Genomic DNA, 14,312 nt, shown 5'->3' on the forward strand with positions numbered 1-14,312 from the left:
AGCCTGAGAAGTGGAGACTTGAACTGGCTAGGTAAGGCGAATGTGCCCACGAAAGCACACTCTTTACAGAATCTGGAATAGATTCAAGGATCCTGAGTCTCACTATTCCTCTGGTGTCAGCAAACCCTCTGGTAAAGTGTCCCATCTTCCTCGAGTGCTGGTCCACACAGAGTATGACAACCTCCTATTGCTATCAGTTACTCTGTTAGTTCAAGTAGCACAGGTCTGTGTGGTGGATTTAAATGCTCCATCCTTGCTGATGACCCATGATGTGGTCCCTCATGATGGAATATCTGTTTGGTTTTTAAAAAACCCAGGAAATTACACTCTCACACGCATGCACGTGTAGACACACACACCTACCTATACACTCCGGTACGAAACTGTAGAAAAACCTGAGTGTCTCTGGATTAAGTTTAGAAGTGTGTGCAACAAGAGTGATGTAGTGGTGGGAGTCTGCTATAGACCACCGGACCAGGGGGATGAGGTAGATGAGGCTTTCTTCCGGCAGCTCACGGAAGCTACTAGATCGCATGCCCTGATTCTCATGGGTGACTTTCCAACGCATTATTAAGGATCTACAACCTATCCTAAAGGATGACCCAACACTCTCACAAATCTTGGGAGACAGGCCAGTCCTTGCCTACAGACAGCCCCGCAACCTGAAGCAAATACTCACCAACAACCACATACCACACAACAGAACCACTAACCCAGGAACTTATCCTTGCAACAAAGCCCGTTGCCAATTGTGCCCACATATCTATTCAGGGGACACCATCACAGGGCCTAATAACATCAGCCACACTATCAGAGGCTCGTTCACCTGCACATCCACCAATGTGATTTATGCCATCATGTGCCAGCAATGCCCCTCTGCCATGTACATTGGTCAAACTGGACAGTCTCTACGTAAAAGAATAAATGGACACAAATCAGATGTCAAGAATTATAACATTCATAAACCAGTCGGAGAACACTTCAATCTCTCTGGTCACGCAATCACAGACATGAAGGTCGCTATCTTAAAACAAAAAAACTTCAAATCCAGACTCCAGCGAGAAACTGCTGAATTGGAATTCATTTGCAAATTGGATACTATTAATTTAGGCTTAAATAGAGACTGGGAGTGGCTAAGTCATTATGCAAGGTAGCCTATTTCCTCTTGTTTTTTCCTACCCCCCCACCCCCCCGATGTTCTGGTTTAACTTGGATTTAAACTTGGAGAGTGGCCAGTTTGGATGAGCTATTACCAGCAGGAGAGTGAGTTTGTGTGTGTATGGGGGTGGGTTTTTGGAGGGGGGTGAGGGAGTGAGAGAACCTGGATTTGTGCAGGAAATGGCCTAACTTCATTATCATGCACATTGTGTAAAGAGTTGTCACTTTGGATGGGCTATCACCAGCAGGAGAGTGAATTTGTGTGGGGGGGTGGAGGGTGAGAAAACCTGGATTTGTGCTGGAAATGGCTTTTAGATAAGCTATTACCAGCAGGACAGTGGGGTGGGAGGAGGTATTGTTTCATATTCTCTGTGTATATATAGAGTCTGCTGCAGTTTCCACGGTATGCATCTGATGAAGTGAGCTGTAGCTCACGAAAGCTCATGCTCAAATAAATTCGTTAGTCTCTAAGGTGCCACAAGTACTCCTTTAATTTTCCTGATATCTGCTGGGAGAGCAATACAGCAGTGCATAGACAATCCAGGAAGTTTTTGGAAAGTGTAGGGGACAATTTCCTGGCGCAAGTGCTAGAGGAGCCAACTAGGGCAGGCGCTTTTCTTGACCTGCTGCTCACAAACCGGGAAGAATTAGTAGGGGAAGCAAAAGTGGATGGGAATCTGGGAGGCAGTGACCATGAGTTGGTTGAGTTCAGGATCCTGACACAGGGAAGAAAGGTAAGCAGCAGGATACGGACCCTGGACTTCAGGAAAGCAGACTTCGACTCCCTCAGGGAACGGATGGCCAGGATCCCCTGGGGGACTAACATGAAGGGGAAAGGAGTCCAGGAGAGCTGGCTGTATTTCAAGGAATCCCTGTTGAGGTTACAGGGACAAACCATCCCAATGAGTCGAAAGAATAGTAAATATGGCAGGCGACCAGCTTGGCTTAATGGTGAAATCCTAGCGGATCTTAAACATAAAAAAGAAGCTTACAAGAAGTGGTAGGTTGGACATATGACCAGGGAAGAGTATAAAAATATTGCTCGGGCATGTAGGAATGATATCAGGAGGGCCAAATCGCACCTGGAGCTGCAGCTAGCAAGAGATGTCAAGAGTAACGAAGGGTTTCTTCAGGTATGTTGGCAACAAGAAGAAAGCCAAGGAAAGTGTGGGCCCCTTACTGAATGAGGGAGGCAACCTAGTGACAGAGGATGTGGAAAAAGCTAATGTACTCAATGCTTTTTTTGCCTCTGTCTTCACTAACAAGGTCAGCTCCCAGACTGCTGCGCTGGGCATCACAAAATGGGGAAGAGATGGCCAGCCCTCTGTGGAGATAGAGGTGGTTAGGGACTATTTAGAAAAGCTGGACGTGCACAAGTCCATGGGGCCGGACGAGTTGCATCCGAGAGTGCTGAAGGAATTGGCGGCTGTGATTGCAGAGCCATTGGCCATTTTCTTTGAAAACTCATGGCGAACAGGGGAAGTCCCGGATGACTGGAAAAAGGCTAATGTAGTGCCAATCTTTAAAAAAGGGAAGAAGGAGGATCCTGGGAACTACAGGCCAGTCAGCCTCACCTCAGTCCCTGGAAAAATCATGGAGCAGGTCCTCAAAGAATCAATCCTGAAGCACTTGCATGAGAGGAAAGTGATCAGGAACAGCCAGCATGGATTCACCAAGGGAAGGTCATGCCTGACTAATCTAATCGCCTTTTATCATGAGATTACTGGTTCTGTGGATGAAGGGAAAGCAGTGGATGTATTGTTTCTTGACTTTAACAAAGCTTTTGACACGGTCTCCCACAATATTCTTGTCAGCAAGTTAAGGAAGTATGGGCTGGATGAATGCACTATAAGGTGGGTAGAAAGCTGGCTAGATTGTCGGGCTCAACGGGTAGTGATCAATGGCTCCATGTCTAGTTGGCAGCCGGTGTCAAGTGGAGTGCCCCAGGGGTCGATCCTGGGGCCGGTTTTGTTCAATATCTTCATAAATGATCTGGAGGATGGTGTAGATTGCACTCTCAGCAAATTTGCAGATGATACTAAACTGGGAGGAGTGGTAGATACGCTGGAGGGGAGGGATAGGATACAGAAGGACCTAGACAAATTGGAGGATTGGGCCAAAAGAAATCTGATGAGGTTCAATAAGGATAAGTGCAGGGTCCTGCACTTAGGACGGAAGAATCCAATGCACCGCTACAGACTAGGGGCCGAATGGCTAGGCAGCAGTTCTGCGGAAAAGGACCTAGGGGTGACAGTGGATGAGAAGCTGGATATGAGTCAGCAGTGTGCCCTTGTTGCCAAGAAGGCCAATGGCATTTTGGGATGTATAAGTAGGGGCATAGCGAGCAGATCGAGGGACGTGATTGTTCCCCTCTATTCGACATTGGTGAGGCCTCATCTGGAGTACTGTGTCCAGTTTTGGGCCCCACACTACAAGAAGGATGTGGATAAATTGGAGAGAGTCCAGCGAAGGGCAACAAAAATGATTAGGGGTCTAGAACACATGACTTATGAGGAGAGACTGAGGGAGCTGGGATTGTTTAGTCTGCAGAAGAGAAGAATGAGGGGGGATTTGATAGCTGCTTTCAACTACCTGAAAGGGGGTTCCAAAGAGGATGGATCTAGACTGTTCTCAGTGGTAGCAGATGACAGAACGAGGAGTAATGGTCTCAAGTTGCAGTGGGGGAGGTTTAGGTTGGATGTTAGGAAAAACTTTTTCACTAAGAGGGTGGTGAAACACTGGAATGCGTTACCTAGGGAGGTGGTAGAATCTCCTTCCTTAGAGGTTTTTAAGGTCAGGCTTGACAAAGCCCTGGCTGGGATGATTTAACTGGGAATTGGTCCTGCTTCGAGCAGGGGGTTGGACTAGATGACCTTCTGGGGTCCCTTCCAACCCTGATATTCTATGATTCTATGATTCTGTGATCTCACACGCATGCACGTGTACACACACACACACACAGACACATACCTGTCTATGTCAAGGAAAGAAAGTCAAGCACTCAAAAGTTAAATGCCAGAATTAAGGTTACCCATTTTCCCTCATCAGTTCCATTAATGTAAAAACTACAGTGCCTTGTTTACACTAGGATTTTTACATTGAGGTTTCTGTCTTGATGTAAAAACACACCTTTTTTGACAATGAAGACATAGCCTTTGTCTTTACTGTGCTTTCTCAATCTATTCTACTTAGCAAGAATTTTACTCTTTTTCTTTTAAAAAGCTTACCTGAAATACTGATAAGACAATGAGGTTTCATGATTTAAAGGCATTACAAGGAAAAGAAAATATATAGTTTTTATTCTGTTTGGTAGATAAGCTGGAACAAAGAGAAATTGGAAAGAAGAAAAGTAGAGATGGTGAAAAAGAAAAAAACAAGTCAGCACCTCATTCTGCACGAATTACTACAGACATTCAGAGTTCCCTTCAGTCCTTTATTGAGAGTAAGTTATAAATGCTCGTAGAATTTAATCAGTTGGGGTGGTGGTGGTTGTTGTTGTTGGTTTTTTTACAACTATGAAGGTATTGTGTATAGTTGTTTGTCATCAACAACCAGCAGGAAGCTTGTTAGTTTGACATCTGATTTATGTTCACTGTTAGTGGAGTAAAATAATTACAAACTTTAAAATTTATTTGAAAAAATAGCTTTTCTTGTACATCAGTTTAATAGTTGTGGAAGCGTGATAGACTCACTTCTGGGCCAGCAAAAGGCAAGAGGGATCAGCATTAAAGCACATTATGGAAAGAGAAAAACAAATGCCTTAATAGTGTGATGGTATGTTTAAATATGGAAAGGAGGGAAGAAACAGGTCTCAGTGAACTGGAACATATTGGAGGTTTTATTAGATCAATAAAAGGACAGGCAAAATCACCAAATAGTGGTCAAGAGGCAACGTTCCTAGAAAGTTTTTGTCTTTGCTGCTATTACATTAAAGGAGAAGAGACAGTTGGTGGTGTGAAGATGAAGATGAAGAAGAGACAGATGGGTGCGAAGAAGAAATGGAGGAGGAAACCGATTCAGGTTCCATGTCTGGTGGAATCAAAGTACCTTTTGGTCTCAGGCCTACTTCAGAGACCAGATGAAATGCAATCATAATACACGTGAGAGACTTTTGTTCCATGAGAGTAAATAAAGGGCTGTTATTACTGTTAGGATATAGATATTCAGGCCTGTCAGTAAAGGCCTATACTCCAAGAATTTAGGTGTATTCTTATCGCTTGGCTAGTTATAGAGGTATAAAAGAAAGAATCAAAATCACTGTCTGCTGGTGTAAGGTCCTTCTCTTACTGTGGCAGTCTGAGGCCCTGTTCTTAGGCTAAGGCCTTTGGCTAAGCAACAGAGGCAGCCATAAGCTGGGAAGTGACCAGTCACCTCCTCACATTCCAAACTAGTCACATTGAAATAAGGTGCTATTGGGCTGTTTGGAATACAGTCCTGTCCTGATAATGCCTATCACCTCTAGAGAAAGGGAAGTGCCTAGAAGATGTAAAAGGAAACTTAGTTTGATAGCATCCTGTCTGGCAAGAACTCACTTATCAATAGCTTGGATGTGAAATCCTCACTTCTGTATTGTTTTGTCATTATAGTTTCCACTTTGCTATGTTTGTCTGTATAATCTCTGTCTGGTTCTGTGATTGTTCCTGTCTGCTGTATAATTAAGTTTGCTGGGTGTAAACTAATGAAGGTGGTGAGATATAATTGGTTACATAATCATGTTACAATATGTTAGGGTTGGTTAGTTAAATTTCAGGAAAATGATTGGTTAAGGTATAGCAAAGCACAACTCAAGTTTTACTATATAGTCTGCAGTCAATCAGGAAGTGTGTGTGTGGGGGGGTGGAAATGGGAACAGGGAATGGGGGTAGAGCTATTATATCTTGAATTTTCAGATATCAAAAACCTGAGATTTTTTAACAATGAGAAGTAGCACAAGAGACATATAAAGAGCTGCAAGAATGAAGAGCTAGGAGAGCTAGCTCAGGGCAAAAATTAAAACATGTTGTGGAGGCATTAGCAAGGTGAAAAGAACCGGAGCTGAGCCTGAAAGTCCCCCTCCGGAATACATGTTCAGGTACGTAGTAAATGGGTGATAAGAACCTGGATAGACTAGAAAATAAAAAGCAACTAAACCTGAAACTTGTAAAGAAGGAGTCTGTAAGGTTTTTTTTGGGGGGGGCGGGGGGGGGGGGAAGAGGGGGATGTAAGATTGGTTGGCTGTGAAGAAAATGAGAGTATTAAATTTTAATGTTTTTGACAAAGTCCTGAATTCAGTCATCCTGTCTTCCATAATTTTACTTCCCATATATGTATATAGGAGACTGACACAATCTTCTTCACAAACATTGACAAGCTGGGACATCTATCCTCCCTTTTAATTCTATCAGCTATGGCTGTGATTACAGAAGAATTTGGAACTTTCATGCTGCTTAATACTCTGGTAGATCGTACTTCATTCCCAATGAGGTTGAAATAGTGTGCTGAACACCATATAGTACTCTCTGTGTTTCTTTTCACACATAGTATCAATAGCATTAAGGACATTTTCCTTGTGTGAATGCTTTTAGTCATTATCGAAACATTGCTTGTTTGACCAACCATCCTGTATTAATTTCAGTATTGATTATTCTCGGTCTTCTTTTTTCTTCACTTGCCACATGTAGTATTGGCCCTCACGTTTAAAGTTATCTGAAAGAGTATACCCAGGGCAAAGTGCTTCACTCACTTTTTTTTAATTGCTGAGTTTGTGCTGCATGGAAAACCATGTTAGCATAAAAGAGGTTGCAACTCTCCTAATAAATGCAAGTGTTTGCCTTTTAGTTTAGTGGCATAATCATCAATTGATCTTTGCTATGTTCTGGGTGTCAAAGATGAACAGAGACTGCTCCTGAATGACATCAGTATGAAAGCAAAGGCTTAGGAAAATACTAGGTATGAAATGGAATGAACTTAAAACAAATGCTGAGGTTCATCAGAGAGCTGAAAATGCTTCATCTCCAAAGTTATCAAAAAAGAAGATGGAAATGCCTAGGTTGGGTGTTAAGAATGAATCCAGGGTTCAGATTCAGAACCATGAGGCTCGTGGTGATTGCAGAAGGTTTCTGAATTACTGCTGGAAATCTTGGAATGGAACCTAAAAGATCATTGTGCAGCCATGGCATTATCTCACCTGGAGCAGCACGAAATTGCTCTTCCATTTCAGCAAAATTTTCCTCAACTGCACATTTGAGCTTGAGGACTCCAAAGGTACTGATCTCCTGTACTTTTCAGATGAGCATGAATCCTTCCTACATTGCTGTCAAATAACTCTTGATAAAGTTTACATTTTACTTTTTAGAATTACAAAAGAATTTCTGTCTTCATTACATGAGTCCATTCAGTCATTTGGTCTTTACTACTTATTTTAAGTTTAGCCTTGTTGGTTCAGATACATTAATGTACGGATGTTTGGTAAATGCTAATCACTTGTTTATTATTGATCAGCAATTTTCATAATTACTGCTTAGAATGAGAAAGGACCCCTTGGTCAAACCAGTGCTGGGAAGACAAAATATTGAAAAGTAAGATTAATGGTCAGCTTTATATATGACAGTTATCAGAGGCCCTTCCCACCTTTCAGAAATGTCTTAGATTCTAGCAAACCAGGGCCCCAACAGTTGACAGATCTCCTCATTCTCCTTCCTATCCAGTGACAATGATTTCACCCACTAGCTATGTCCTTTGCTCTAGTCACCGTTGATCAAGCACAGCTCCACTAGGCTTCTAGACAATTCCTTATCTTTGTTGATGTTTCTGAATAGCCTTAATAGTCCCAGAGAAGAAGTATGTTCCAGTAGTTAGGGTACTAGCATGGGACTTGGGAGACTTTGCTCTGCCACAGACTTCCTGACTGATCTTGGGCAAGTCAGTCTCTCTGTGCCTCAGTTTCTCATCTGTAAAATAGGGATAGTAGTATTTCTCTGTCACAGGTGTATTGAGAGAAATAATACAGTAAAAGATTGAGGTACACAGATACTTTGATAATGGGGGAAGTGTAAGTACCTTAGGTAGTTAATAGGTATAAAAAGAGCCTTGATATTCTTACAGTTTGCCTTTTATCTGTGGAGAATAGTTAAAGTTTTCACTCACAGGTTGAAATTAGAGCCTAATACTTGTAGTATTAAAAAGTCTTACCTGTGTATGTTGTGTTCATGTGAATATTTCAGAATGACCGAGAAGACAATCCTGATAAATCCTGAAAATAAAAACCCTTTGGCCCTTCTTTTTAATATACAAATTTTCCCTGAGTTAATTGTAAATGCTTTTTTGCTCTCATGGGGAAAAAAATGAGCTTGCTCAAAATGTAGAGTTCACCGAATGAATTTACAAAACAGCAAGATCCAAAATTGTGCAACTGCTGATATCTCAAATCTTTAGCAGCTGCCTGAATAGTTTGTAAATCTTCATGACAGATCTAAATGATAGGCATTGCTGGGGCTAAACATTTTAGGAATGCTGTAGGTTGTAACACTTTTCGCCTAATAATTCACATTTAGCAATGTTATCAATTTTAACCAAATTCACAGACATCGATTTCATGCTACTTTACAGAAGAATAAATTTCCCCCTTAGTTTTTGTACAGTGAGAAAAAATAAAATATGGTTTCATTTTTAAAAGCAGTCAGTATATTTTTTAATATTCTATTAATATTAAAGTGGATATGATAAAGCAATCTGTTAATGATTTACATGTTCCAGTAATTTGTTCAGTGCCCTGTATACATGTTGTTTCACAGTCCATCTGGACTTGGTTTTGCAGCTTTAGGCTCCACCTGGTATTTGATGAAGTACTGATTATTTGAGTAAAATGTTTTCTCACATGAGCTGAAATTGGTCTGGCTTGTGGCATTTACTGTTCTGTAATGTTGAATATTGGAGCTGCTAGTGTTGCTTTTGTAATAGGTCCAATATGTCTGCAGGGGACTGAGATCAAGCCGAAATGCATTATTGCTTTTAAACAAATGAAACCCATAGCTAACACAACAGCTGTGGCTAACATGGGAGTCACAAGCGTGTGGAGAGAGATATTAAGGACCAACTGGAGCATTCACCAACCACTGAAATTTTACAGAGATGTTGAATTTAAAGGGATTTCAGAAGGGACATTCAAGAATTGGAGGTATTCTACGGTATTGAAGAAAAGCATTGAAAGCTTTGCATACCTTCCAGAAAGAAAGATTTTAAAAGCACATAGAAGGCTACACTTCCTGTCAACTTACATAGCTGGAAACTCACTAGAACTAGAAGAGTAATGGATCCCTGTTTCTATCTTGCAAACCGATATATCACTTGTGACATACCAGGGTACAATCCAGACCAATGAATAGCTATCACCCATGCCCTGTAACTTGGGGTGCCCTTTACAATGCCTTGCTGCTGTAGCCTCCAACCTGGACTGCTCACAAACAGCCTCCAACATGTTCCCAACTATGTCTCTGTGTGTGCTACAGCCAGACAGCCACACCATGGCTCTTAACAGCCATAAAGATTACCACAGAATGACCCCAACACACTCCCAGATTTCTCCCCAGAAACATATATCCTGTACTGCTCATCCCTTGCCTAGACAGTACAAATTTATTGAGTCCATTTTTCTTTAAGGGAATAATATGCACTCAACTTGTTATCACAGATGGGGTTACCCAGACACTTCAGTTTTGAACACACTGAATTAGATAAAACAGTAAAGCAATTTTATTAGCTACAAAGAGATTTTAGGTAAGTACAAGTAATGAAGCAGAAAAATCAGAAGTGGTTACAAGAAAAATAAAGATAACTCTTATTGGTGCCTAACTTAAACTATATTATATTCAAAGCAAAGTTTTCTCACCATATGTCCGAAGGCTGCTTTCTTTGTCTCTTCATGCGCAGTGAATGTGATGGGCGGGGGTGTTGACCCTTGCTTTTTATAGTTCTGTCTCCCCCCTTTGAGAAGGATTTCTAGCTGGGAGCAAGGTGACAAGCAGCCTTTGTGGAAGGAAACTCCATGCTGTTTCTTTGCTAAATTGTAGATTTATACCCCTATCCCCTTTCCTGACAAAGAATGACCACTTAGCAGGAAATGGTCCATCAGCCTTGTTTACACCTGGCTGAGTTGTCAGCTTGCCTTTTTGTCTCCGAAGAACTGGTTTGGCCACTCCCCAGACTTATCTGGAAAACATACTTTTAGTCATGATTTCAGCTTATGTTTATAGCTTCACATATAATACTGCTACATGCATTTTGTCATGATATTATTGATCAGCAAATTGTACAAAAATAATTGCAATAGTGTGTGGGGTGTGAACACGGGTATATTCTGTTATATCACTACATGAGCAAAAAATACCCATGGAAGACAGGGATCAAGCCATGGCCAATCAGTTCAAACACGCAGCACACACTCCCCACAGACTGGGAAAGTGAAATAGGAAGAAACAGCTCCTGTTGATTCTGGACCATTTATATAGTCTAGATTACATTTCTAAGGCCTGGTCTACACCTCATAGTTAAGTTGATGTAAGGCGCTAAAGATACTAAAATATCGCTCCTGCCGATGTAACTTGCCCCCTCCACCGACTTAAACTTTACCTACACGAAAGGGAAGGATTCAATGTTGATATAGTTAAGATGACACAGTGTCAGTGTGAACACTGCATTGCTTACACTGACTGTTGCTACCTTTCAGAAGCTGTCCCACAAAGCCCTACACTGACAGTTAAATCAGTGCAAGCTCTCCTGGTGAGGACGTACATTATGCTCTTCGTGTCAGCAGTGTGGACATTCAAAAGTGATTTTAATTTCTGCAGTGGCTGTACATTAACATAACTTAGGTTAACAAAATTTTGTAGTGGACACATACCTTCTCTTATCTGTCTAGGCATTTATATAGTGTGCTGTGGCATCTCAGTACCAATATTTTTAACATTTGGGGGGAAAACATAAAAGGAGTATCTCCTGTGGACCAATCACTAAAGTTACTTTCTGACCAACAGCCTGTCTGCTATCTATTTTGTGTAATGCAAGCAAAATATTTAAAAGGTATTAACACACTAAATTGCATTGGACCAAAACAATGGGGCTTTTCCAGAAATGGTTCCTTTTCAATGGAGAGTCTATCAAGCACTTCTTCTCACTTAAATATTCCAATCATACTCTAATTATAGAACATGGTGTTCCACAGGGAATTAGAACCATTTGGTGTTATGTACTTCATAATTTGTTTTGTTTTTGTCTTGTTCTAAGCCATATTAATACAGTGTTCTCTCTTCTAGGCTCTCCAGTGCCGACAGTGCCACAAATGGTGGTGTGTGCTAGCTATGTACCTCTCCATTTGTCTGAAGAGAAGATCTTTGTTTTGGGGCAAATGGTAAGGCTTTGTTCTCTTAGGAAAAACAAATAACTATTTCACAAGTAAGATATTTATTTTGTCACAAGTTCATTTTAAAAAAAACATTCCCCAGGAAATGACTGTTCAGTTCAATTTATATTTCAATGCTGAATACATTTCTTTTAATCTTTAAATCTCTATTTCTCTCCACAGCTCTAGCAATCAGTTTTACCACATTTTTCACTTCTGACTCTTGAGTTCTTGTGTTAGTCAGTATACTTTGGGCTAATGAGGGCTAGACTAAATCTTGTTAGATGAAAAAAAGGCAAGATGGGATATTAATGAAAAAAATAAGCCTAATTACTGTAAGAGCTCCTTGAAAAATTGAATTCAGTTTTTTTAGTACAATTAACTCATAATTTCTAATAAACTAGTATAAAACAGAAAATAGCCAATCTGTGCCCATTTAAGCTGTGATTGTTGTTGTGACTGGTGAAAGTAACTGGGTGGCAGATGTTACATTTCTTGTTTCTGCAGAAAAAGAAAAATAAAGGGAGTTGTAACTTGTTAATATATTTACAATTAGTTCTCTCATCCAGCCCAAAAGCTATTTGTATGGTGGAGAGGGAAGGATTTGTTGAACCTTAGCTTTAGATGTAAGGAATAAAAACAAATTTTCTTTTCAATTTGATTCTTATTACTAATAATTAGAGCACTTAAAGATTATTAGTCTTCACAGAATAAAGAAATGTCTGGCAGTGCTTTTATGAGACTGTTTTGAATTAACTGTGTTTAATATCAGTTGGACCCAGGATTGTGTTCTTTGTTTAAATAGTATTGTGTTACTAGAAAGACCACTGTAATTTAATCCTATATAATTTATGTGTTTAGCACAGTTTCTCTATACTACTGCTAATTTATAGTAATCAGAAAGCAGTTTGGAAGTTGTGGTTTAGTGATTGCATTCTCTCCTGCCATATGGAGGGTCAAGTCTAATTCCCTGGTTTTGGCCTCAATCCCTAATGAGGCAGAGATCACGACAAAAGTGGTGTGATACACAGGTGTGATAAGGCAGGTCTGAGATGTCATTTAGACATTTGTCAGAGATGGTCATTTAGTAGACTCATGAATGAATGGTAGTCTAGGGGGTGTAAATATAGAAATATACTATTTCTTCTGGACATCTTTTAGGCAAGCCTTGTTCAGACCATGTTTGGAAACCCAGAAATCCACCATTGAAAGTAATCATATTTTGTAAGATTAGTTTAATTACTTGGGTGAGATCCTGGCCCCATTAAAGTCAATGGGAGTTTTGTCATTCAGTTCAGTTCATGATTTTTGCATTTTTCTCTTTTGGCCTACTTTATTGGTGTGTGCTCTCCCAATGCTTGTATAGCTGTGTTTTGGCTGTCTACAGAAAGAATGCAGAGTTATTCAAATAAAAGGGGGAAAAATCAATAGTTTGGTATCACTCTAGTATGTATCTTGGCAACAGTTATCTGCCAAGATCTACAGTAAAGTAGCTAAACTGGTTTGCTGAAGTGCAGAATCATTTCTAAACACCAGGTGGCTTTGCTTCTTACATGTTAAGTACTGTCTGTTTAAATGTGTGCTTCCCCAGCCACCACTCCTGCATGTTATATGTCCAGGAGAAAACATCACATCAAACTGATGAGGTTGCTTATGGATCTTTTTTTGCATTCTGGCTTGATTTCTCTTTATTTGCAGTCACATTGACAATCACAGTAATTGCTGCAGAACTAGTGGAGTTCCAGGGATGTTAGACAATGAGCGGGAGCAATGCGGGGGGGCGGGGAGGGGCTTTTTGTTGGAATGCAGAATAAAGATGAGTAATTGGTTTAGTTTGTTTAATGAACAACAGAAGATACATAGCTAAAAAAAAATAAAAAGAAAAAGAAAGGAAGATGTCCAAATATTAACACTAAACATTAAGTAGTGAAGGAATATACTTAAATATTAGAAGATAACTCTTTAAATGGGAAGAGCACCACTCAATGTCCGTATCTAAAATTACTCTTATGTCATGGTTATGCAGGCCAGCTGTAGTGTCTTTACATACAACCACATGTACTAAAATAGACAGCGAGATTAAAGGGCTAATTCTGATATAAAAATATTGCTGCAGGATAACTTTATATTATGGATGTTTTCATGAGCCACCTAAATAAGCCAGTTGCTTAGTAGAACTCTGCCACCTTGTAGGTGTCAGCACGAAGCTTTAGCGAACGCTTCAGAAAAACATTTTAAACAAAAAATCTTTAAAACAAAATGTTGCCAGCCTTCTTCCTTTTTTCATTCCACTGCTGTGACACAATATCATTCTGTGTTTATCTCCAGAGCTGAAAAATGCATGGTTGTGGCTGAAACAACTTTTGTATGATCAATCCTTTATATACGATAAAATGTATTTAAACCAAAAATGTGCCATTAAATTTTGACTCCTGATCAGTCATCTTTGCTAGACATGTTTGGAACAAGGAGCTGACTGAATATTTCATGTTAAAATCTAATATTTTGTCAAGATTCTGTATGCTTACTGCTTAGCTCTTTTAGTATAGGAAAGGAGAACTGCTGTCACTGAGTTTATCCTTCTGGATTTTGCAGGCTGATTCTTCTGAGAAGTTGAGGCAGTATGGACTTTCCCACATATATAGCCATCCTGTGCTGGTGACTAGGACTAGGTCCTGTCCTCTGATAGCTCCACCAAAGCCACCACCAATTCCTCGATGGAAACTGATCCGCCCAAAAAAAGAAACTATTGTGACAGATGAAGCTCAAGGTTTGTCTG

General features: G+C 40.3%; 1 protein-coding gene across 1 annotated transcript in view; it reads left to right on the forward strand.

The window, feature by feature from the left end:
* Positions 1–14,312, forward strand: part of ADGB (androglobin) — a 238,561-nt gene that overhangs the window by 72,826 nt on the left and 151,423 nt on the right. The window contains exons 9-11 of the mRNA XM_077811784.1: positions 4,472–4,600; positions 11,448–11,542; positions 14,129–14,303. Coding sequence (XP_077667910.1) covers positions 4,472–4,600; positions 11,448–11,542; positions 14,129–14,303 — 399 coding nt within the window. The remainder of the gene's footprint in view (positions 1–4,471; positions 4,601–11,447; positions 11,543–14,128; positions 14,304–14,312) is intronic.

The sequence above is a fragment of the Eretmochelys imbricata genome, chromosome 3 (assembly GCF_965152235.1).
Source record: "Eretmochelys imbricata isolate rEreImb1 chromosome 3, rEreImb1.hap1, whole genome shotgun sequence".
NCBI lineage: Eukaryota > Metazoa > Chordata > Testudines > Cheloniidae > Eretmochelys > Eretmochelys imbricata.